This window comes from Strix aluco, chromosome 21 (genome assembly GCF_031877795.1).
Source record: "Strix aluco isolate bStrAlu1 chromosome 21, bStrAlu1.hap1, whole genome shotgun sequence".
In the NCBI taxonomy this organism is placed as follows: Eukaryota; Metazoa; Chordata; class Aves; order Strigiformes; family Strigidae; genus Strix; species Strix aluco.
Genome location: NC_133951.1, coordinates 8565759 through 8587451, shown reverse-complemented (window position 1 = coordinate 8587451; position 21693 = coordinate 8565759). Strand labels below are relative to the sequence as shown.

Sequence of the window (21693 nt, the reverse complement as noted above, 5' to 3'; positions counted from 1 at the left end):
GGGCGCTTCCGGTGGAGCTGCGCCCTGATTGGGCGGCGGTGGCGGGACTTCCGGCGCTGCTCGCGTCAGCGCCCGGGGACGGCGGTGGCGGTCAGTGAAGGTGAGAGCGGGGAGACGCCGCGGCGGGGCCGGGTGGGCTGGGAAGGGGCCCTGGGGACGGGGACTGGCTGGAGAACCGGGAAGAGAGGTCCGGGATTCCCGGGGCTGAGGGAGGGAAAAGGCTGGGGCGGGCCTGGGTGTTGTGGGGAGTGAGGGGGGTGTGAGGCCGCGGCGGGGCCGGGCTGAGGAGCTGTCCGTCCGTCCGTCCGTCCCTTCTCCCGCCCCAGCCCTCACCCCTCGGTGCCGGCGCTCCCGGGCCGGAGCCGTCCTCCCCAGCCTCGCGGTTGCTGGGGCCTGCCCGCTCCCCCCCAGCATAACCTGCCTGGTGCCGTCTCTCCTGGGCGCAGCCTGGAAGCATGGCGGGCCGCAGAGCTGCCGTCAAGGCCATCGACTGGGCGGCCTTTGCCGAGAGGGTGCCCCCCAACCAGAGAGCCATGTTCAACGCCCTGAAAACCCGCAGCGACGCGCTGTCAGCCCGGTGAGTGTCAGCGTGTGGGACAGCTGAACCCTTTGTGGTACGGGGTTGAGCCGCGTCGGTAACTGGATTTGCAGAGTGTCCTGATAGGTATTAAAACAGGTCACCTTCAAGACAGCTGGTGGCTTTTACTGGCAAATTGTCTTTACTTAATCCTCCCCAGAGTAAAACAGTAGCTGCAACATAAAAAAGCAGTTCTGTGAAAGCAGTTTGCTTTGGCACGTTCAAACACTTTGCAGGCTTTGTTAGTCTGTTAAATGCTGTACAAATTCACGAGTCTTCTCAAATTCAGTGTCTGCTGCTTGATACAAATGTGGGCTTATTACGGTTGGTATTGCTGATTGCCTCTAGCTCGGTATTGTGAAACCCGCCCAATCCTTTCTAACAGGGCTGCACCCAGAGATGCTGTGTAGTAGTTTGAAGTGGGGCAGGGCTGCAGGCTGAACTCTTCATGTCTGTATAGAGAAGTTTGTTCCAAGGGCAGAGGGATTTGCGGACATGGTTCAGCACTGCTTCTTAGTGACGGACCTGAGAATATTTAAAATAAACTGAGCAGGCTCTGTTGATAGTCTGGAAAGGAACTGTGGCAGAGAGCAAATGATAGCGCAAGGTTACTTCTGGCCCTGGCTGTGACTGCTCTCTTCCATCTCTTTAGGTTGGCTGCCCTGCCAGAGAAGCCCCCGGCCATCGACTGGGCTCACTACAAGGCTGCTGTTGCTAAAGCCGGCATGGTGGATGAGTTTCAGAAGAAGGTCAGTCTCTCTGTCAGCTGGATATTGCTCTTTGGAGGGTTTAAATGGGGAATGTCTCTGGTGTTGAGAGGAAAATACCAGAATTGGCAGAGGAGGTTGGTTTTAGCTAGGAGGTACCCCAGCTTTGCATCCTGCAGATCAGTGTCACTAACCTGGAGGAGGTCACTTCAGTGCTGTCTTTCAGGAGGAAACCTGTGGCACTGTACAGTGAGAAAGTTGGTGAAAGAAAACTTGATAAATTATTTTGGCTGCAGGAGTGCATTCGGGTAGTGCCTCTCCTGAAGCAAACGTATGAAATATTTCTCTAACAGAATGGAAGAAGCTGGCAAGTGTGGCTCTGCACACTGTGAAATGTGTGAAGCTCGTGGATGCGTGCAGGGGTTGCCATCCTTTTTATAAGCAGGGATTGAAAAGCACAAGTGAGGCTTTTGCTGAAGGACACGTGTCCCTGGCACTATGAAAATTGGCCTCCCAAGGCTGGGAGAACCCACCCAACCTCAGATAGATCTGGGAACTCTGTCTTGGGGGAAATAAATCTGTGATATGATAAGTCTTTGGTATTAGACTTTCTTGCTTCCTTACAATGCTGTGCTTTGCTCTTTACAGTGCTGTGATGAATGTGTGTAGTATTACGTGTCCTGGTGGTGGCATGCAGTACAGGATAGATTGCTTTAAGCTCACAGGTGAGCAGTGCTACTTGTGAAGGACACAGCCAAGCTGCAGTGATCGGTTTTAGAAAGCCCCTTAACTGACATGGTTGTGAGCATATCCTAGGAAGAAAGGAGGGAATGCTCCCCTGCTGACAGGGAAAATAACCTTGGTGTGAAGGACTGTTTCAATCAAACAAACCATATAAAAATTTTCTCTTTTGATTTGCAGTTCAGTGCACTAAAGGTTCCTGAGCCAGTGGATACACAAACTGCCAAAATTGATGCCCAAGAGAAGGAAGCTGTAAGTGTTTAAACTGTTCCCTAATGCTGGCGTTGTCTCTGACTCCTGTGAGAGGGAAGGGGTGTTCTGTATGTGCATCTGCGCAGGCAGGGCAGCCTGAGCTGGAGCATGGCTCTGGTCTGCGTACGTTGTCCTGATGCAGTGTCGGGGGAGGTTTCAATACGATCCCAGGAGCAGATTAAGATACAAACGAGGTCAAATGCCATATACCCAGAACAGGTTTTTATTATTAAAGAAGTGAAGAGGGGTAGCGATAGGACAGAATGGAAGGAAAAGACAGAAATAAAGCAAGGATGTGGGATAGGGCTGCAAGAATAGTCACCACCATGGATCCAGCGGCGTCCCGTTGGTCCTCAGTCTTCAGTTCTTCGGTGGTGGGTGCACACGGATCTGGCTTCGATGGGGGATGCACACTGAGCAAAATTTTCTGCTGCCTTTTTAAGTTCATCGTATCCGCTGATTAGCATATCTGCTCGCCTTTAGGTTTTTTTTTTTTCTCTGGTCCAACAGGTTTTGTTGCATCTGGCTTCAGGGCAGGAACCTTTGCCTCTTGTCAGTTCGTTAGCAATGCATGCATGGAGTCTGGCCTACACAATAGAGCCACAAACGGCTACAGGATGGGGCCAGCTCAGCACACCTCTGCCCCTTTGAGGCTTGTCTAAAGAGTCCTGACAATGCACAGCAAGGAAGTGGGGGGACTAATCCTTCAATACACACATCCCCCAGACCAATTCACAGGCCGCAGCAGCTTCTCTTGGAGGTTTGCACAGACACAAGCAAGCTTTGAGGCAGTCATAGGACATTTCAGTCTCTCACATATGTGTCTCTAGCTTTTGGCTGAGCAGGAGGCTGGGTGCGGCTGTTTGGGGTTTGATTAAGATTCAGTCCACTTACCTAGTGTAATGATGATAAATTTGAATGCTAACTTAAAGCATGGGGTTGCAGGTTCACTCTAGGTCACTGTCTTTATCATAACCATATTCACCACGTCCTCTGCTTTCCTGCAGGCAAAGAGCACCGCTGAATACGTGCAGGCTTCCAAAGCTCGTATTGTCCAGTATGAGCAACGAGTAAGTCTGGACTTTGCTTGGTGAATGTTCTCTTTAACCCAGCCTGGCACACACCTCGTTCTTACTTGTGTGTGCTTTGCTCTTTCTTGATGATGAGTGACTTGTAACGTGTTTGTCTCTGCTCCCACTTCAAGCTTCAGACGCTGAGAAACATGATTCCCTTTGAACAGATGACATTTGAAGACTTGCATGAAGCCTTCCCTGAAACCAAACTGGACAAGGAGAAATACCCGTACTGGCCCCACAGACCCATTGCTGATCTGTAAACTTGTCTGGAAGCAGTTTGTCTAACGACTGTCAGACTCTCTGATCTTTTAAATAAAGTACTTTCCCTGCTGTCTGTGGCTTAGATCTCAGACATGAGGTTGCAAGGTTTTGAGAAACGTGGAACAATACACTAACGTGCAAACAGCCCGCTTTTCCTGGATTTTGTCTTTTCTACCTGTGAGCTTATTTTTGTAGCAAGGACCAAGATCCCAGGTAGACCTGTTGATCAAACCGAATCTTACTGCATCTCCCGTAATGCAGATAAACCATCTGTTGGCCTGTGTAGCCACACGGTGCAGGGAATGTAGCTCTTCTGCCATTGCAGGCAAATGGTTGCTTACAAGTGAAACGTTTTACTGGGCTGGAGTGTATCTAGTAGTGATCTGTGGTGCAGTGGGAGATGCATTCTACAGGCAGAGGTCTGGGGCTGTTTTCTAGGCTGATTGTGATGGTTTAGGTGCAGCCAATTGCAAAAGGAGTTAGAGGAGTGTAGCTATGTCGAGATACCTTTAAAAAAAATAAGATTTAAAAAATTTTTTTAGAACATCCCAAGTATCACCCCTTTAATCCTGGTGATCCTATTCTTTCTGTCCCAGGTTTCTGAATGATGAGGATCTCACTGAAACTCACAGAAACAGTAGTACAAATGCTCCAGACTTGCATTGTTTCATTTAATTATGAGGTGGAATTCTTAAACACCTTTCCCCATAATGGAAACTTCTCCATAAGAGAAGGGCATTAATCCCCTTTCCTGTTGTCATGTCTGTGCTAAGAATTATAGATGGATAGAATGAAGGTATTATCCCCAGATTTCATGATTGTTTTATTCATATACCTTGCTAGCCCACAGAAGAATTTAAGAACATACATAGTTCTACTGAACTAGAGTACAAAGCACCAAGCATGCAGATCTTGTGCCCTGGAGGTTTGGGTTTTTAATTTTATTTAGGCAACTGAAACAGCTGCAGCTCTATGGATCAAGCAGGAAAAAAAATCACAGTGGAGGGATTAGATGCGATACAGTGGAGAACAACAGAATTAGCACTGTGCAGAGCTGGTCTCTAGCTGCTCCATTTTATAGAAATAATAGCAAAAAAAAACAGGGACAGAAAGAAGTGACTGTAGAGAAGCACCTTCTCCAGAACTAGCAGAAATAGGTCCTGCTCCTGCGGTTGCGGGTGGGGCTTGGCTGGCTGCCCTTTGCCCTGGGCCTTCTTGGGAAGGTTCAGCAGTTGGGCGCCTTCCTTGGCGAGGTGTTTTGTGGTCTGGTTCATGGCTCTCAGCGCCAGCTCGGCGTGCCCGTCTGTGAAGAGCAAATAGGGGCTTGGTGGGTGGCTACCATGACCAATAACTGCCCGGGGCAGTGGTTGCCCTGAGGAAACCCACCCTTGCTCCAATGAACGTGCGGTAAAACGCACCAAACCTACTTGTTAAAGAGGTTATGGGTGGTTTTACCTTGCTGGAAGCTTCTGAGAATCTTGTCTAAGCGCAGGGATTTGTGCTGCTGGTGCAACAGGAAGAAGGTGTCCAACACAGCCATGATCATGAGCAGGAAGGTGCCTAAGAAGAATACCACTGCAGAACAGTATGAAAACAAAGAGAGCCTGTGATAATTGCCATAATTTTCTCGAATGTAATCCTGTCTGCATTCAGTTGCCTGCTGGGGAAGGGGGGAAATTTCTAACTCCAGCAAGCTGATAAAGCTTAGCTGTTCATGCCTTCAGTGTTCATGAACATGTCCATAAACTCCCAAAGACCTTCTTTAGTGTTGATACGTGTGTAAAAATCAGTTTTTATTCAATAAATAATGAGTACCTATTACAGGTGGTTTGTTGGAGGAAGTTGGGAGGATGTTGTTGAGAATCACAGCTAACATGGAGCTGCCAAGGATGATGGCAATCTGGAAACTGATTTTCTCCTCGAGAGAGCTGGGTCCAAACAACACAGCCATATCCAGCAGATACAGGGCGCATGTTGGGAGGATCAGGTTCAAAACATACAGAGTGGGTCGTCTCTCCATGGAAATCTGTTGAAGAAGGTGGACAAAATTTAGGTGAGCAGGAGATAACTTACTGTGTTGGGCGAATGCTTGTTCCCCAATGTAGAAAATTATCTTGTTTCATACTTTTTTCTTTTTGGTGGCAAATCAGTGCAATATAGTATGAAAATACTGCAGTACCACATAGGTGACCACAGGAAAGTGTTCACCATCCTGCTCTTCTAAATGTTCAATGATGCTCAGGTTGGTGAACTTCCATTCTCCATCAGTTAGGAAGTAACTCTGGCTGTCTCTTATGATCTCGGCTGGTGTCTGTCTCGTCTTCATGACAAGGTCTGTTACTGCTTGGGCAGGAGGCAGAGGAAGAGAGAAGTTGCAGAATTTAGGTATTTGTTAGAGGTCAGTTATTTCCTTTCCCTTTTCCTCCCAACCAAGGGTGCATGTAAATGAGGAAAGGCAATGTTTCTTGCACTGCTGGGGATCCTTAGCCCATCAGGGAGAAATTAAAAAGGACTCCGGTAAAGAGACTTGGCTGGACCCCTGGACATGTGGATCAGAGGGGAAATCTCTGGTGAATTAGGACAGTTGTCCTCTGCAGATAGGAGCTGGAGGGTTTTGTGTCACCTCTGCTTATTTTTCAACCCTTCCCATTGGGATGGACTCTGCAGTTTGGGTCCCTGAAACTGTCCTTAATTTCCTCTTGTTTCCATGGGTTTCAGGTATGTTTAAAGATCAGTCCCGCAAAATTGTATGTGAGCAAATAGCCTTGTTGCAGGAAGCCTCCTGGTCTCTTGGTCTGTAGAGACCAATCCTGGGAGGGACTTGCCACAGAACATCCAGATGTTTCCGGAGATGTTGCTGGGAAACATGCCAAAACAGAATGACAGTGTTTTAGCTCATTTTCCCTGGTGTTACATCACCTCAACCCTGCTAACCCAGTGTGAGAGTGTGGTGCTGCTAAGGGAACCCAGGGGTTAGCCAGGGTCTATCTCCTTCAAATTTAGCCCAGCTGTGGTAAAACCCAGCTTGCTGCTGTACCTGAGTAGAGAAATGAAGCTATGCTCAGGTTGCATGTCTGGGTGTCAAAGGGAAACTTGAAGATCATCAAGCTGCATGTTAAGGTAACCTGGAAGGGCTGGGTGAAGTTGAAGGTGCCGTTGTGCATGACAGCCATATAATCCAAGTTCGAGTTTTGTCCGTTCACTCTGGAAGAAACAAAAGAGGAGAGTGACCAAGCTCCAAGAGGCTGCAATGCTCCTCAGTCCCACAAAAGCCTGGGCTCTAAGCATCCTTTCAGGAGGGCTCTGCGTTGTCACCCAGCCACAGGGTGTAGCAGTGAGGAGAGGAAATCTGGGGCTTGAAGAAGGACTGGTGAGTGCCTCTGGACTAAGGTTTGTAGTAGCTCTGCATCTCCTAAGAGAAACTCCTCGTTCCCTCCTCTCTGCTTCCCACTCTCACCCGGGGCAAGGGCTTGTTGCTGGCTCTGCTGTGCTGCAGAGCTGCCTCCCCCTCCTCCCCCCCAGCCGGAGAGCGGCGGTGCCCATCCCTCCGGCAGACCCACAGTCCTCTGTCCTGTCTCTTACAACAAACCGCTAAGGGTCATTCCATTCCACGATGTTGCTGGTCTCTGCTGCTTCCTCAGCTTTAACTACAGCCCAGATGGGACATTTCTGGAGATGTTACAGCGTTACAGAGCCACAAAGTGCTTTGTATAAACTGTGGTCACCATTAATCTAAATTACAAGGTTTTTAGTTACAGAGAGCTCATGGGAACAACTTTTAACCATATGAGTTTATCCCATTTCCTACAATAATACCAGCAGTTTGCATCCATTGTATTTCTCTTAAGCCAGTGAATAAAAATGAAAGGGGAACCTACCGCTCTAAAATGAAGATGGGGGGAGACCAATACGCATCCTTTGGCAGAATGATTTTGGAAATGTTACAGAAATCCTGCGGGTCCCAGCCTACAAAAGTGTTTTCCCACTCCTGGGGGAAGAAGTTGCAGGAGACATATGAGTGTCGGGCTTGTCACCAGCCATCGTGCTGTGCATCACAAGGAGAGAAACGCTCTCAAAGGACCTACCAGGTTCAGCACGAAGTAAAAAGTGACTGTCTGGAGCTTTTCCACCTGGTGAAACAAAAAGAAAGATGTTTAGCTGATTTTCTTAGATACATCCAATGCAGAGCCCAGCAGCTCTCCCCCGTTGCTCTTGCAGTGGACAGCACAGAGTGCAGAAACTCGACTCAGGAGAGCTCAGTGATCTTGGTCCTACGGCTGAAGAGTGGGAGCACATGGTTCAACGGTTTAAAAAAAAAAAAAGATTATTGTTAAGTTTACTTGCCAGTGCCCTGCAAATGCATTGTTCAGTTCAGGCACTCCACAGGCTTATTTTTAGAGCCTGCTATAAAGCAGGCTATTTGTCTGAACCTATCTCTGAACTTTTTCCTGGAAGTAGGTGGGAGAAAATACTCCGGATCTTCTGAAAATGCTTTCAAATAGCAGAAAGCTGAAGAAGTGGAAGAAGCTGATTCTCACCCCTGTAGCCTTCTGCCTGGCAGAGTACTCAGACCGCAATCTAGCAATCGCCCAGCTTTCTGTTATAAAGACTCGACAGAAATTTTGGGTCCTTACCACAGAGAGAATAGCCATCAGCATAAAATCCATCTTCACTTCCACAGGCTCCTTCGAGTTTGTCTTGGGCAGTATGTGTGCGTGCAGCTTGCTGTGAGAGGAAATGTTCAGGTACTCAACAACATCATAGTAGGTGCAGAAGTACCCTGGAGCAGCCCCTGCTAGAAAAAAAATTCCACTTGAATCAGAAAAGGATCAGGCAAGATCTCAACCTGTAAGAGAGAGATGTACCAAAAGAGAAAGGGTGTGGAGCTGGAGCCGTGGATATGAAAAACATCATTAACACAGGCAAATCCCTTCTCCCATCGCTGAGAACAGAATTCCTCAAAGTTTTCTATCGCTCTTGAACTTACCTGTCCCAAGAGAAAAGGTGAGGATAGCTATAAAAGCTCCCTGCATCGTCTCCTGCTTCCAAATAAGGAGGCAAATGGTACCGTGTGTCTTATGAACGGTTCCATGACACGTCATTTGTTATGTAGAAGTTGATTTGATATTTATTAATGAGAGATGGACATTTTGTAAACAGAAACTAGATATTTTATGTATTTATTTGCATTGGAAGGAAGAATTTGCTAATGGTTTGATGCACTCAGCTGGCTCTTGGGAGCAGCTTTTAGTTGTGGTAAAGGAAAAATAAGGTCATTAAAAAAAATTCAACAATTTGAGGGAGAGGAAGAGAAAGGGCCTGTCTCCACAAAGAAAAGGCAAGGAGCCAGAGCCACTCAGAAACAAATCTTGTCTCATTTACAGGGCTGAGAGTCTGCTGCAACCCCAGAGAAATGGAATAGGAATTAGTGCTGGTGTGATGTGAGGGATGCCGGGGAGACAGAGGAGAGGCTGCTCTCCTTTGAGCCTGATCCTGCTCCATAGCAGCCCAGGCTGCAGGCGTTAGGGTATATCCTCATTTCCCAGAGCACTGAGCCTTTCATGCACCCACTGATTTTCTGTTTCTACCTCCTTGTTGATCTCCTGTGCTCTCAAGGTTCTTCTCCAAGTCCTCACAGTTAATATGAAAGGCTCAGAGACTTTTTAAGTTACATCTCCATCTGTCTTTCCCTCAGCTGCCCTCCTCTCTATCACTGCCTAGTTTTTCTGCTGTGATTCCAGCGATACCTCTAGGTGTTCAAAGTGATGGTTCCCTCGGGGGATAACGGCTCCAATTCTTGTGTGCTTGGAAAGTCCCATCCTGCTGGGACATCATAGATGACACCTTATTACTGTGGTAATTATACTGGTTGTGTCTGAGATAGGAGGCGGGAAGCACATGGGCCATAAGACAGGTTTTGAATCAGACATAAGGGGCACGAGAAATAGGGGTGACTGTGCTGGGGTTTGAGGGCTGTGTTGGTTGTAGGGGTTTACGCTGGTGGGTGACAGTGTCACTAGAGGTGAGACAACGTTGAGCCCCCAGAACGGTGCTAGAGGTGACTTGGTCTCCAGCAATCCCTTGCGCCTGCCAGCAGCTGGTGGGATTTGAGTGCACGGGAGCTGTGAATCTGCCCTGTTCTGCAGACTTTTGGTACCCACCATGTCCCGTTGCAGCAAGGCCCTCGGCCCCGCTGCACGCTCTGTGCCACGTCCCTCCTGCAGCACAGGAGGGAGGGAAGCCGGACCCGCGTGGCACTTGCGAGACTGGGGGCAAGGCGATGGGGGGACTTGGGCGCTCAGCGGGAGCCCATCTGCGCAGCACCCCGCTTCTGCCTCTCCGCAGCAGAGCCCCCCAGCTCTGGCTGCGGGACAATTGCCCCGCTGCAGCGCCGGCAGGTCCCACGCTCGGTTTCCCCACCCTGCCCGCGGCAACACGCAGCCCTTCCCCGGCCACGTCTTCTGGGGTCCCAGCGCCCCCCAGCTCCGGGGGGCTCCGGCGCTGGTGCCCCGGGGGTCCGGGGGGGGTGTGGGGGGGTGGGGGTGATGCTGGGGGTTGGCAGCAGCGCTGGGGGGGCTGCAGCTCGAGTGACCGCGTGGCCTAATGGATAAGGCGTCTGACTTCGGATCAGAAGATTGAGGGTTCGAGTCCCTTCGTGGTCGGCCCTTTTTCCCCCTCCCTTTTAAACCCGCTCCAGCTTTTCTCCCTTCGCGCCTCTTCCCCTTGGCGCGGGGGGGACTCGGGGTTGGTCCCGTAGCGTCGCCGCCGCTCCCGGTCCAGCCCGGCCCCGGACCCCCGCGGGGGTCACGCGCGCGCCCCCGCAGCACCGGCCCTCGCGGCGCGGGCGGGGGTCGGGGCCGTTCCCGCGGGCCGGGGCGCGCGCCCTGCGCAGCCCCAGTGGCCTAATGGATAAGGCACTGGCCTCCTAAGCCAGGGATTGTGGGTTCGAGTCCCATCTGGGGTGGGCCCCCTTTTACCCCTGCCGAGCCCCTTTCCGTGCTCCTTCTCGCCGTTTTAGTGCCGGGGCAGGGCAATGAAGCTGGTGGAGGTATGGAGCACAGGTCTGATGGGGAGCGGCTGAGGGAACTGGGGGGGTTTAGTCTGGAGAAGAGGAGGCTGAGGGGAGACCTCATGGCCCTCTACAACTCCCTGAAAGGAGGGTGCAGAGAGCTTTGGATGAGTCTCTTTAACGAAGTAATAAGCAATAGGACAAGAGGGAATGGCCTCAAGCTGCGCCAGGGCAGGGTCAGACTGGCTCTTAGGAAGTATTTCTTTGCAGAAGGGGTTGTTGGGCGTTGGAATGGGCTGCCCAGGGCAGGGGTGGAGTCTCCATCTCTGGAGGGATTGAAGAGTTGGGTTGACCCAGTGCCGGAGTTGAGAACGGTCAGTGTGAGGTTCATGGTTGGACTGGAGGATCTTCAGGGTCTTTTCCAGCCGAGATGATTCTGTGAGGTAAATGCACCAGGGGAACCCAGAAGTGTGAATAAACCAGCGCTGCTGAATGTACGTGTCTGAGCGCAGCTGCTGGAGCCAGAGCTTGTAGTGGGGAAGACTGAAGAGGAAGGTCGGGATGGTCCACGATGTGTGTTTTGGGGCAGTGAGAGCCCCACGGTAGCTGCAGGCTTGCTCGCTGTGCCACCAACCACTGTACACGAGCTGCACACAGTGCTGTTGGGATGATGCGGTTATCTGCTCATGGCCAGCGGCCCCAATTTAGATCTCATGAGAAAGGGAAGCAACGAGGAGCAGCTACAAACTGCCCCAGGTTTTGGTGCAAAGGTGGATGCTTTATCCAGCCGGTTGTGTGGTCCTGCGTGCTGAGTGCTCATGTGAGGCTGTTACTGAGCTTTTGCCCTGGGACCTTTTGGTGGAAGGATGATTTTTGGAGAGGTGTTAATGAAAGGATGGTTCTGGCTTGGGCACAGACATCTTTTAAGGTGTCCCAGGTGCAAAAGCAGAGCAGCTAAAGCTGTTTATTTGGCCTTATCTGGGCAGAGCTGGGTCTGTGTTGAGTCAGGGTTGAGCAGGAAATTTCAGCTGCGTTTTCACCCGCTCCAGCTGCTCCCTGTATCATCAGCTGGATGTGTAACCCCAACAGAAAAGCCAATTGATGCTGGGGGATGACTGCCTTACAGGTGTCAAGTAAACCTCTTCCTGGAGCAGGACAAGCTCTAATGGGAAGAAAGCTTTATTCCTCTGCCAGAAACTGCATCTCCGCAAAGGGCTGGTCATTGGGGTCACGCAGTTTGGCTGTGCTGCCCTGGGACCAGAGTCCTTGCACGTAAGTGCCTTTGGGATAATGCGTTCTCAGGTTTGTTGCATTAAAAAGGTGCTTGGTGGGTCTTTTCCTATGCAATTAATGGAATTTAAAAGGCAGCTGCGGTCAGGGTGATATCACACTAGTAAAACCTGAAGTGAAGTTTCTTTCTAAGTAATTTTTCTCTCTTAGGGTGGCAGGAAATGACTCTGCTGTCTGGAAAACAGCAAACCTGTCAAAGCCCCTGGTGCTGGGCCACCAGCAGCCGCAGGCAGCCAAGCTGCAGGTCCCTGTGCCACTCAGCAAACCCTGCCTGCTTTGCGGGCTGGGGAAAGGGCTAAAGGGGTGTCTCCAGGCTGATTTTACCTGGGACCAGTTGCCCTCTACCTCTTAGGGTGACCAGCTTCAGGGCCATTGAATGAAAGCATGGCCAGAAAACATTTTTTGTACCCTTCTTACAAGTTTGGATAGTTTAGATGGCTCTTAGGGGTGTTTGATCACTTGGCTTCCTTCAGGCAGTGTTTTCTTTGCGTCTCCTGGAGATGCTGTACCCGCACTCCTGCTGGGACGTCCTGGTGGCAGCATCCTGAGGGGCCTGGGCTGGTTCACTGCGTAGTCAGAGGGACTTCCAGCATCAATGGCCTTGCTCGGGTGGCACCAAGGTTTGTTTCTGCTATTTCTCTCCTCTTCCACCTCTGGAGCACTAAGCTTCAAGCAGCAGAAGGCTGAAGCTGTGCTGCTTCTTATGAGCGGGAGTGTCTTTGCCAGCTGGTGGGTGAGGACCAGGGTGCAGAGAGGGAAGAAAACAGCCGCGGAGGAAATGCCGCAGTGACACATGGCTTTCTCAGGGCTGCAAATTCCCTGGCACTAGGCAAGGGCAGGCAAGCACTGCCAGCAACAAGGAGCTTCCTGCAGCCTTGCCTGCACCCTGGGGTGAGGCCCCGGGGCCAAGGGACACTCGGCCATGGGGGACTCAGACCCCCTGGTCTGCAGTCAGGCACCAGACCCACTTGATCACGCTGTCCCCACCCCACATCTGGCTTGGCACTGCCCTCCTGCATCCCCTCATCACACCGGCCTCTCCCCATCTGACACCCCTGGGATTTTCACCCCACACCCCTGTGTCTCTGTGGCTTGGAGAGCTCTTGGGGGGCACCAGGGGTGGGTGGAGCTGGGGCAGCTGCTGGCATGCTCTGGACTGGCTGCTGGCTGCTGCCACTGGCCATACTGGGAAGCTTTGCACACCCGCAGCGTAGAGTCTTCTAGTGCAGCATTTTCTCTCCAGCATGTCTCTACTCATCTTTTGTTTGGACACATCGGAAAAGACACACATGTTGAAGCTGAGCTGAGTGTAGCCCAGGAACCAACATGTCTCTGAAACCTCCTGTGGCTGCAGAAGAGGTTAAAATACCTTCCTGCCCTGCGGTTGGCTTTGGGAAACACGTTTTTAGGATTAGATGAGAAATGAAGGTTTTGGGGAGAAGCCAAGCTGCACCAGGAGGAGTATGCAGGAGGTGTTATTGATAATGAACAGGAGCTTAACAAGGCCCATGGCGTTTCTCCTTGCATCCTTCTTCCTTCCCCAGTAATGCCCGACCCTAGGAGTCAAACACGCTTTCCCTCCAGCTTAAGGCTCATACACAGCCTCGGCTGGAATAAAAGTCTTGACTTTGTCTTTCCGTGAGGATATGGCAGGGAAGGCCTGGACTTGTGTACCCCTGGCAGCTGGAGGGTGACCCCAGCTTCTCTGTGTTGGGGGTGTCTCCCGGATGGTGTCTGCTCTTTGCATTTTGGGCTGCATTTGTGTTCCGAGTTGCTGGCATCCTCAGCAGCACAGCTTGAGCAGCGGGAGTGAAGCTGCTGCCAGGAGGGGAACATCGCTGCTCCAGCCTGCAGGATTCCTGCACGGCACAGCCTCCATCCACACATACGGGGTAAACTGAGGCTGGGGGGGGTTACGATGACCTGCTGGCACCCTATGGGGTCCCGGGGGAGGAGGGACCCCCCCTGCTCACTCCCATCGCCAGCGTTGGGCCGGGAGGAGCAGTCACAACCCCGGGAAGAATGGGAGTGCGGGTGATGCAAAGGGGGTGGCAGGGACCCCCCAGGACCCCCCCGTGTGTGTCACTGTCCCCAGAGCAGTGTTATGGGGGACCACGTGGCCTAATGGATAAGGCGTCTGACTTCGGATCAGAAGATTGAGGGTTCGAGTCCCTCCGTGGTTGTTTTAAAGCCACGAGAGATCCTCGAATTGTTTAATTTCCCCGTGTCACAGGCTCGGGGGGACGGCGATCGATATCCCGTGGGGTGAGAGCACCCCCGGGGGTAGCCGTGGGGCAAAACTCGCGGATACGTGCCTGTGCTGGGGGCAGCTTTAGGGCAGGATTTACCCTGTGGGTCCCCGGGACCGGAGGGGGGGTTCGTGTCCCTGGGGCTCTGCCCCACGTCGAGGCAGCGGCCCACGGCGCCCTGTCCCGGCGGTGGAGGCGAACCAGAGCCCGGCCCCACGCTGCGGCGGGGGCTCAGCCCCAGCTGGGGCCGGTTCCCGGGGGGGGGATAAGAGGGCGGGGGCGGCCCGGGCTGGGGCTTTTCACCGCTGCAGGGAGCACCCGGTGAGCTACCGCGGGGCTGGGGCGAGGTGGGGGTGGTGGTCTCTACATCACCCCTTTGTTGCAAAGAGCCGGGGTATGGAAAAAGGCGGTTGTCACCCCAGGTGGGACTCGAACCCACAGTCCCTGGCTTAGGAGGCCAGTGCCTTATCCATTAGGCCACTGGGGCCGCGCAAGGGCCACCCCCCTCCTCTGCTGCGCACCCCCCGCGGTTTTTCCGCGGAGTCCGGAGCGAACGGCCCCGAGGCGGCCTCGGAAGGGGGGCGGGGGGGTGAATTACTGCACCGAAAACCGGCGGTGGGCACCGGCCCCTCCCGCCCCGCCGGCGCGGGAGAGCGGGGTGAGGGCGGAGCTGGGCTCTACGCGGGGGCTCCAGCCCCTCCTCGCTCCCCTCGCCCCCCGCCATGGGCTGTGCACGGAGCTGGGGCTGCGCTGGGCGGTTTCACTGGGCGATGGAGGGAGGGGAGCTGCGAGACCTGTGGGGGCCGGGGCTGGCTCCTCGGGGGGACGTTCAGCCCCGGGGGATGCTCCGGGGGCTGCGTGAAACCCCCCCTGCCTGCACGCCACGGCCACGCTCCCCTCTGGCCATCAGAGAGTTAAGTTACGGCACCAAAAATACATTTATGCGCAGCCCCAGTGGCCTAATGGATAAGGCACTGGCCTCCTAAGCCAGGGATTGTGGGTTCGAGTCCCATCTGGGGTGAGTCTTTTCTCCTCCGGCTGTTGGGGGGGGTCGCTGCTGCAGTTCGGGGCGATTCACCCCCTTCTAGGGCGCTGCCGGGGCACCCTGACCCAGGTATCCCGACTATGGGGTTTGTTGGTGTATAAACAGGTAGAACCTTGAAACATGCTTTTACCTCCCCAAAATGTCCAGCTCCTCCAAACCTTGGTGTCATGTGCTGGTTTTAAGCTAAATTTTGCAAATCTTACTGTAAAATCTGAAGAGGGACACCTGAGCAGTAGGTGATAGGGGGCAGTGAGTTCTCCTGGTCATGGGAGGTTGTTGCTGTCGCAATTGATGTTCATGTGACGACTTTCAGTGTCAGAAATATGTCTGGAGCAGTGACACCCCCCTTGCTTGTAAGGGCCAGGAGCTTGCAGACACCTTTGCCTGTGAGAAGGGGAGCTGGCAGCCACCCCTCTCCCATGCAGAAAAGCTTTAGGCAGGAGAAAAATTATTACCTCTGCTGCCCTTGGTGGGCAGGGTGTGATGGGGAGGTGGAGGCGGCCAGTCTGGGGCAGAGTTTTCTGGGAGGGAAGTCAGGATGCATTGGTGTGCTCCTCCACCCCCCAGGCAGCCTGTTTTGGGAAGGATGTGGGATTTGAGCTCTCTGAGCTTTGCAGATATAAATGCTGATCTGGGCTGTGTAAGGGGTGAGCTCTAAAGTCCTCCCTTCCAAAGGGAACTGTGCACTGCCTGTAGCAGAGCCCCACACACCCTGCTGTGCCCCAGTGCAACCCAGCAGAGAGCACTTTCCTCTGATTTGGGTTTTTGCCTAAAACAGAACCATCTCTCCTCACCCCAGGTGGGACTCGAACCCACAATCCCTGACTTAGAAGGCCAGTGCCTTATCCATTAGGCCACTGGGGCCCTGTGAAAAGGTGAAAAAAGGGTAATTTCCGTATCTTTGAGACCCCCCCACCAGTGAATTAATCTGACAGTGCTGAAATCCACATTACACTGCAAAACTTTGTTCTGTTTAAACAGGGTCCACTAACGAGTGATTCTTGCAGCCTGCAAGACCCAGCCGGAGGTTTTTTGCTGTTCTACCTCAAGGGCCAGAGGCCTCCTGCACTTACAGGGTGGTTTCTGTCCTTTAGTGCTAACAGAGAGCAACTTCCTCCTGTCAAATTGCTGCCATGACTTTAGAAAATGACATGCACTTTTTTTGGTTAGGGAAAAATCAACTAAAATGTAAGGAAAGTGCTGGAAACAGTGAATACTCTATTTGCTACTTAGATATATAAAGACTGCTTTTACTTTTTCCTTTCTTTCCCCAGAAACCTAATGCTGCTTTTGTGTTCAGCAGCAGAGGGTGCTCTCACAGAGCAGAGGGCTGGATGCAGGACACAAAGAATTTTTTTAAAAAAAAAGCTAACTAAAAAATTCAGATTTTTGTCTTTCTCAAACATGAACAGTAATTTTTGTGCAAAAGGATTGACAGGCTGTCATGTTATATCATTATGTTCAAAAGCAGATGTTAAATATTTTTATTTACACTTTTAGACCATTTTTATTCAATATAGCTCATGAGTTTAGCATCATTTACAGCTGCCAGTGCCATTTCTTTAAAAAGACGGTATGCCAAGGACTTCAATCTCTGCTCCTCTCAGTCAAAGTCTGCCTTCCTGCTCTGCTTTATATTTGAGTGTATCTTTTTCTGTCGTAGTCGTTCACGGTTCATGTTTTCCACCCTAAAACAAAACGAAAAGATCTTTTAGTGTACAAAGAAAACATGTAAATATTCAACTTTGAGCACAGTTATAATGTAGATTTGATGAGCCCACAAATGTCCACAAACAACAGTCCCTGGTTTTGGGATGCTACCCAGGAAAGCAGTTAAAATCTAATGGACCAGTGATTTTTTTTTTTTAAAAAAGGAAATCCAAATGAGTATGAAGATTATGTTTAAAGATGCTGCAAACTAAATCATATAACATAAGCTGAATCCATCTCAAACAAAAGCCATTTCAATAAAGATACCTCTCTATGAGTTTCTGTGTTGTCTCCTTAGACACCACCTTGGGCGTCTCGGTAGCCTCCGTGACCATGGTTCTGATTTTTTCTAAACAAATTGCCAGATTCCTCATTTGGTAGCGACTCGCTTCAGAGTTCACAATCAGCTCACCGTCTCGGTTTATCTTATTCCTGTGCTAAAGAGGGGAAAACGTGATGTGATCACTGAAACCTCGTTAGACCTGTCACGTTCTGTCTGAAAGTGTGACATTTAAACCTTGGCTGGAAGTGGAGGGGTAGTTACCATTGATGCCATTTTTTGTCTCACAGCTTCCGGAATCCAGTCTGCTGATGCCAGGTGGAACCGAACTTCTGCCTTGGTATTCACTGGGAGGAAAAACAGGATCTTTTTTTCAATGTAATGGCTATTTATGAGATAATTCAGTCTGTTCACTGCTGGCTTTGAACACAGGATGATTCCAGAATTAATTTTCTGAAAGATCACTTTTTTTTTTCCTTGCTATACTTTTACATACCACTCTGCAAGACAAACTCTAAAGTTTTATGGAGATTTGCCTTTCTAGACACTACAGTATTTATTGCTATTGCCAGTCACTTGCGACCTTATTTTTAATGGCAATGGCAGAATAGGAAGTATTTTTAGTTTATTTGAATTAAGCTGAGAATTTATTGCACCGTGAAGTTTCAGAATCCAATTGGCTTGTTGTATGTTTGATCAATGAAACCAGATCAGACAGAGGTGGTGTTTCATGTGGCACGTGTAGCAGCAATGATCCCAGTAAGAGTGTTTCTAGGAGAATCAAACGTGTCACCACTGCTCGCGAGCAATGAGGACTGAGTTTTGTTAAAATGTACGGTAACGATAATGAAAAATTAGCATCAGGCAGCACAAAGATGCTCTCTAATTTCAAGTTCTCAATATTTTACCACAAAGTAGAGAGAAACAACTGAAGACTATTATTTTTCCTTCAAAGTGGGAGAACCTCTTTCTCACCTTTATTAACGTGCTGTCCGCCAGGGCCACTGCTCCGGCAGTAGGACACGGTCAGGCGAGCTGGAAGAGAAGAGCAGCAGCGTGCTGACCTGGAGACACATTCCCAGCTGGTTTTGCAGTGGGCAGCAGGGAACGGGGATGATCCAGGCTGCAGCACTGTCCTGGTTTTGGCTGGGATAGAGCTAATTTTTCTTCTCACTAACTAGAACAGTGCTGTGTTTTGGATGCAGTATGGGATTTGGTATGAGAAGAATGTTGATAATACACTGATGTTTTTGGTTGTTGCTAAGAAATCAAGGACTTTTCAACTTCCCACGTCCTGCTAGCATGCAGATGCGCAAGAAGCTGGGAGGGAGCACGGCCAGACCAATAGACCCAAATTTGTCAGTGGAATATTCCATATCATGTAATGTCGTGCTCAGTCTATAGATGAGAGTTGGCCGGGAAGCACTCTCTCCTCTCTGGGGATTGCAGTTTTGGGAATTTCCCTCCTCTGGGATCGCTAGCCGTGAACGGGCCGGGCATCAGTCAGCAAGCGGTGAGCGATCCCACTGTGCATCCCTCGTTTGTATATTCTATTATTACTATCATTACTATAATTATTATTTTATTTCAATCATTAAATTGTTTTTATCTCAACCTACGAGAGTCTCCTTACCTTACCCCTCCAACTCTTCCCCCCCATTCCCCAGGTAGGGAAGGGCGAGCAAGTGGCTGCGTGGTGTTTGGCTGCCGGGTTTAAACCACGACAAGCACACAGGCCTGAAGGACAGCTGTGGCTCGGTGGCACTTTCACGCTGAGTTTAGCTCTGTGCATTGAGCACGGACTCCGTAGTCCGGAGCCTAACCCTCCTGCGGGCACTTAACCCAGGGCACGCCCAGCCGAGCACCTTGGCCCAGGTGTGTTCTGGGGGGGACTCACCCATGGGGATGTCGAGGACGGCCGGCTGTGGCTGCTCCTGGAAAAGACGGCGGGGTGCCCCGTTAGGCGCCGGGGCGAGGCCAGGGGGAGGCAGGGCCGCCCCACCGGCTTCCTCGGGCCTGGCCCCTCCCACTAAGCCCCGCCCACACACAACAAATATATCACATTTAAAGCCCTGCCCACATCTAAGCCCCGCCCACAAACCGTAAACACCTCACCCTTAAAAGCCCCGCCCACCACGGAGTCCCCCGTCCCTCCCGCTAAGCCCCGCCCACCCGCAAGAGCGGCCCGTTGTGCCAAGCCACGCCCACACGCGAGGGCACCGCCCCTTGACGCAAACCCCGCCCACTAGCTCTGTCACTCAGACATTAAGCCCCCCCCCCCCCCCCCCCCTCACCGGGGCGCTGGCGTCGCCGTCCTGCCGCGGTGGGTACAGCTTGTCCAGGCTGTAGGCGCTCCGGTACTCGGTCTCGGCGGCGGCCCGCCGCGAGAACCGGGCGGTGAGAAGCCCCAGCCCCAGCCGCGGCCGGCACAGGCCCCACAGCGTATGCGCCGCCATCTTGGCTCCCGCGGTGCGCCCCCGCCACAGCGTCCCCACAGAAACGGCGGCCGCGCTCCGGCGTTCCGGGGCGGGGTCTACAGGGGCAGCGGTGCGGGGGGGCTGTGGGGGCCGGGTGGGGTGGGGTGTGTGGGATATATGGGCTGCGTGGGGTCTGTGAAGTGTATGGGATCTGTGGTGGTGCATAGGATCTGTGGGGTGTATGATGTCAGTGAGGGATGTAGGAGGTCTGGGGGGTACACGGGGTCTCTGGGGTGTTGAATGGGAGATGTAGGAGGTCTGGGGGGCCGTTTTGTGGTCTGTGGGGCACCGTGGGGGGGTATAGGAGGTCTGGAAGGCTGCACGGGGTCTTGTGTGGCACTGTGTAGGGGATGTATGCGGTCGGGGGGGTATATGGGCTCTGTGGGGTGCTGAGTGGGGGGTGTGGGGCGCTTGGGGGTAGATGGGCTCTGTGGGGGCTGAGGCAGGCCCTGCTGTGGTGGGGGGTGGGATGGCTGGGGATGAGGTTGCTGGGGTGAGGTGGCTGAGTGGTGGCCTGATGTGAGCCGTGGGGGGGCGGGGGGGCTGGTGTGGGGTGTGGGACACCCTGGGACAGGTACCAGGGGCTGGTTTGGGCAGGTCGCTTCCAGCTCGCTGTGGTGGAGGCAGCGGTGGGGGACAGCACGCTCCTGCCTGCACCCCACACCTTTGCAAGCTGAGCAGTGACGGATGGGTGTAACAGTGAAGATACATCCAGCATTTTTTATGTACTGTCTTGGTTTTGCACCTGGGAGGTTTCAGATTTTTATCTGCTCAAGAGTGCTAAAAAGTTTTATATATACGTGTGTATATATATAGTTGGGTTTTTTTGAATGCCGATAGAACAGCACAAACATGTTTCCAGGTCTGCAAGAGAGACGCCAAGGTAGATGGGGGATGCAGGGGAGTGAAGCACTTGTGGAAATCCTTCAGCTCTTACTCTTGTTGGAACTGCCAGCTTGGCTTGACAAGGAGCCTGTGCATTCGAGAGGGGTGGGGATTGCTATTTCTGGCAGTAGGAAAATGCACAGGCAGGGATGGGGCTGTCATTTACTCTGGTGTTTTGACAGGAGCTGAAGATCTTTTGTTTAAAACTGTGGGTGAAGTAAAAATAGGTATTTTGAAGTTGATACAAAGACAGTGTGTGATTAAGGATCTGAGCTGGGTCCCATCTAGATAATCAGTGCAGAATCAGGAAACTCAGTCCTTGGGAAAGGAGCAAGTCCTGAATGTTGGTGGTCAGTGTGCCCTGACTGCAGCTGAGCAGCGCTCGGGGGCCAAGGAGGGCTCCACGCTTTTTTTTTAATTGAATCTCAGTGTCCTGTGGTTCTTCTGCTCTGCTTCCCCCATCCAAACTCAGCTGAAAACAGAATGCTTTAAGGAAAAAAACAGAACTGTCAGAGACAAACCATGCCATCTGGTGACCTTAATTTCTAACAGGGAACAGGTAAACGTTTGTGATTTGTAGCCAGAGGGATGGGTAAAATATCCAAAGCAGGATGACTCATTTTACCAACTGTTGTCAAACATGTCAGCGTTGTTATTGTGCTGGTGACACACGCCAAGGACGGTGTCATTATGCAGTGCACAGAGAGGCTGGGAAAGGAGCTTGAAGGTCACACAGTTGAAGCCAGACCCATCTAAAAGGACATTTTTCTGGTTTTGCTTCATTCCCACACTGTGTTGGTGGATGCAGATGTCCAAAGAGCCTTGGTAAACAGCAGAGTGATCTCCGCTTGGATGGCTGGAAACAGCTCTCCCTGGCAGGCAGGGCTTGGGATGACAAGGTCTTACTGTGGCGTGACCCAAGCAGAGCCAAGCTTTTGACATCTAAGCTGAAGAAATGAACTGCCTCGGTACTGATGCTGGCTTAGAAAGCAAGCTTACCCCATTTGGTGGTGGTGGTCACTGGTGAGCAAGAGCTGTAAGGAGCCATCCCTGAAACCTGATGCAAAAGCTGATGTGTCCAAGGAGCCAGTTGCTCCTTGTGTGATCAAAGGCACAAGCCATTAATGTAAGAGC

At 51.8% G+C, this 21693-nt stretch overlaps 2 protein-coding genes and 6 non-coding genes across 9 annotated transcripts; 5 read left to right on the top strand and 3 right to left on the bottom strand.

The window, feature by feature from the left end:
* Nucleotide 1: 1 nt before the first annotated feature.
* ATP5PD (ATP synthase peripheral stalk subunit d) lies at nt 2-3683 on the top strand. 2 transcript variants are annotated; one of them, XM_074846927.1, is made up of 6 exons: nt 2-100; nt 447-577; nt 1230-1326; nt 2206-2277; nt 3285-3347; nt 3482-3683. In XM_074846927.1, exons 2-6 carry the CDS (start codon nt 456-458, stop codon nt 3611-3613), a joined length of 486 nt encoding a protein of 161 aa, XP_074703028.1. In that variant the 5' UTR covers nt 2-100; nt 447-455; the 3' UTR covers nt 3614-3683. The 2 variants fall into 2 exon arrangements, with proteins under 2 accessions (XP_074703028.1, XP_074703029.1); XM_074846928.1 differs by lacking the exon at nt 2-100 and adding an exon at nt 108-187.
* Nucleotides 3684-10203: 6520 nt separating this feature from the next.
* On the top strand, nt 10204-10276 carry TRNAR-UCG (transfer RNA arginine (anticodon UCG)). The gene has a single exon. It is a non-coding gene; the product is annotated as a tRNA-Arg (tRNA).
* Nucleotides 10277-10505: 229 nt separating this feature from the next.
* On the top strand, nt 10506-10578 carry TRNAR-CCU (transfer RNA arginine (anticodon CCU)). Its single transcript has one exon. It is a non-coding gene; the product is annotated as a tRNA-Arg (tRNA).
* Nucleotides 10579-14023: 3445 nt separating this feature from the next.
* On the top strand, nt 14024-14096 carry TRNAR-UCG (transfer RNA arginine (anticodon UCG)). The gene has a single exon. It is a non-coding gene; the product is annotated as a tRNA-Arg (tRNA).
* A 480-nt stretch (nt 14097-14576) lies between these two features.
* TRNAR-CCU (transfer RNA arginine (anticodon CCU)) lies at nt 14577-14649 on the bottom strand. Its single transcript has one exon. It is a non-coding gene; the product is annotated as a tRNA-Arg (tRNA).
* Nucleotides 14650-15110: 461 nt separating this feature from the next.
* TRNAR-CCU (transfer RNA arginine (anticodon CCU)) lies at nt 15111-15183 on the top strand. Its single transcript has one exon. It is a non-coding gene; the product is annotated as a tRNA-Arg (tRNA).
* An 815-nt stretch (nt 15184-15998) lies between these two features.
* Nucleotides 15999-16071, bottom strand: TRNAR-UCU (transfer RNA arginine (anticodon UCU)). Its single transcript has one exon. It is a non-coding gene; the product is annotated as a tRNA-Arg (tRNA).
* A 591-nt stretch (nt 16072-16662) lies between these two features.
* On the bottom strand, nt 16663-19671 carry MRPL58 (mitochondrial ribosomal protein L58). Its single transcript, XM_074847574.1, has 6 exons — nt 19492-19671; nt 19095-19131; nt 18173-18232; nt 17462-17544; nt 17185-17354; nt 16663-16895 (listed from the first exon to the last, which is right to left on the bottom strand). The coding sequence occupies exons 1-6, from the start codon at nt 19651-19653 to the stop codon at nt 16811-16813; spliced, it is 597 nt and encodes a 198-aa protein (XP_074703675.1). The 5' UTR covers nt 19654-19671; the 3' UTR covers nt 16663-16810.
* Between the last annotated feature and the right edge of the window lie 2022 nt (nt 19672-21693).

Coding starts and splice junctions, on each gene's coding strand:
- ATP5PD (XM_074846927.1), top strand. CDS start 456: ATGGCGGGCCGCAGAGCTGCCGTCAAGGCCATCGACTGGGCGGCCTTT. Junction 578..1,229: donor AGCGACGCGCTGTCAGCCCG/GTGAGTGTCAGC, acceptor CCATCTCTTTAG/GTTGGCTGCCCTGCCAGAGA. Junction 1,327..2,205: donor TGGATGAGTTTCAGAAGAAG/GTCAGTCTCTCT, acceptor TTTGATTTGCAG/TTCAGTGCACTAAAGGTTCC.
- MRPL58 (XM_074847574.1), bottom strand. CDS start 19,653: ATGGCGGCGCATACGCTGTGGGGCCTGTGCCGGCCGCGGCTGGGGCTG. Junction 19,132..19,491: donor ACGGCGACGCCAGCGCCCCG/GTGAGGGGGGGG, acceptor CGTCTTTTCCAG/GAGCAGCCACAGCCGGCCGT. Junction 16,896..17,184: donor ACACAGAAACTCATAGAGAG/GTATCTTTATTG, acceptor GTTTTGTTTTAG/GGTGGAAAACATGAACCGTG.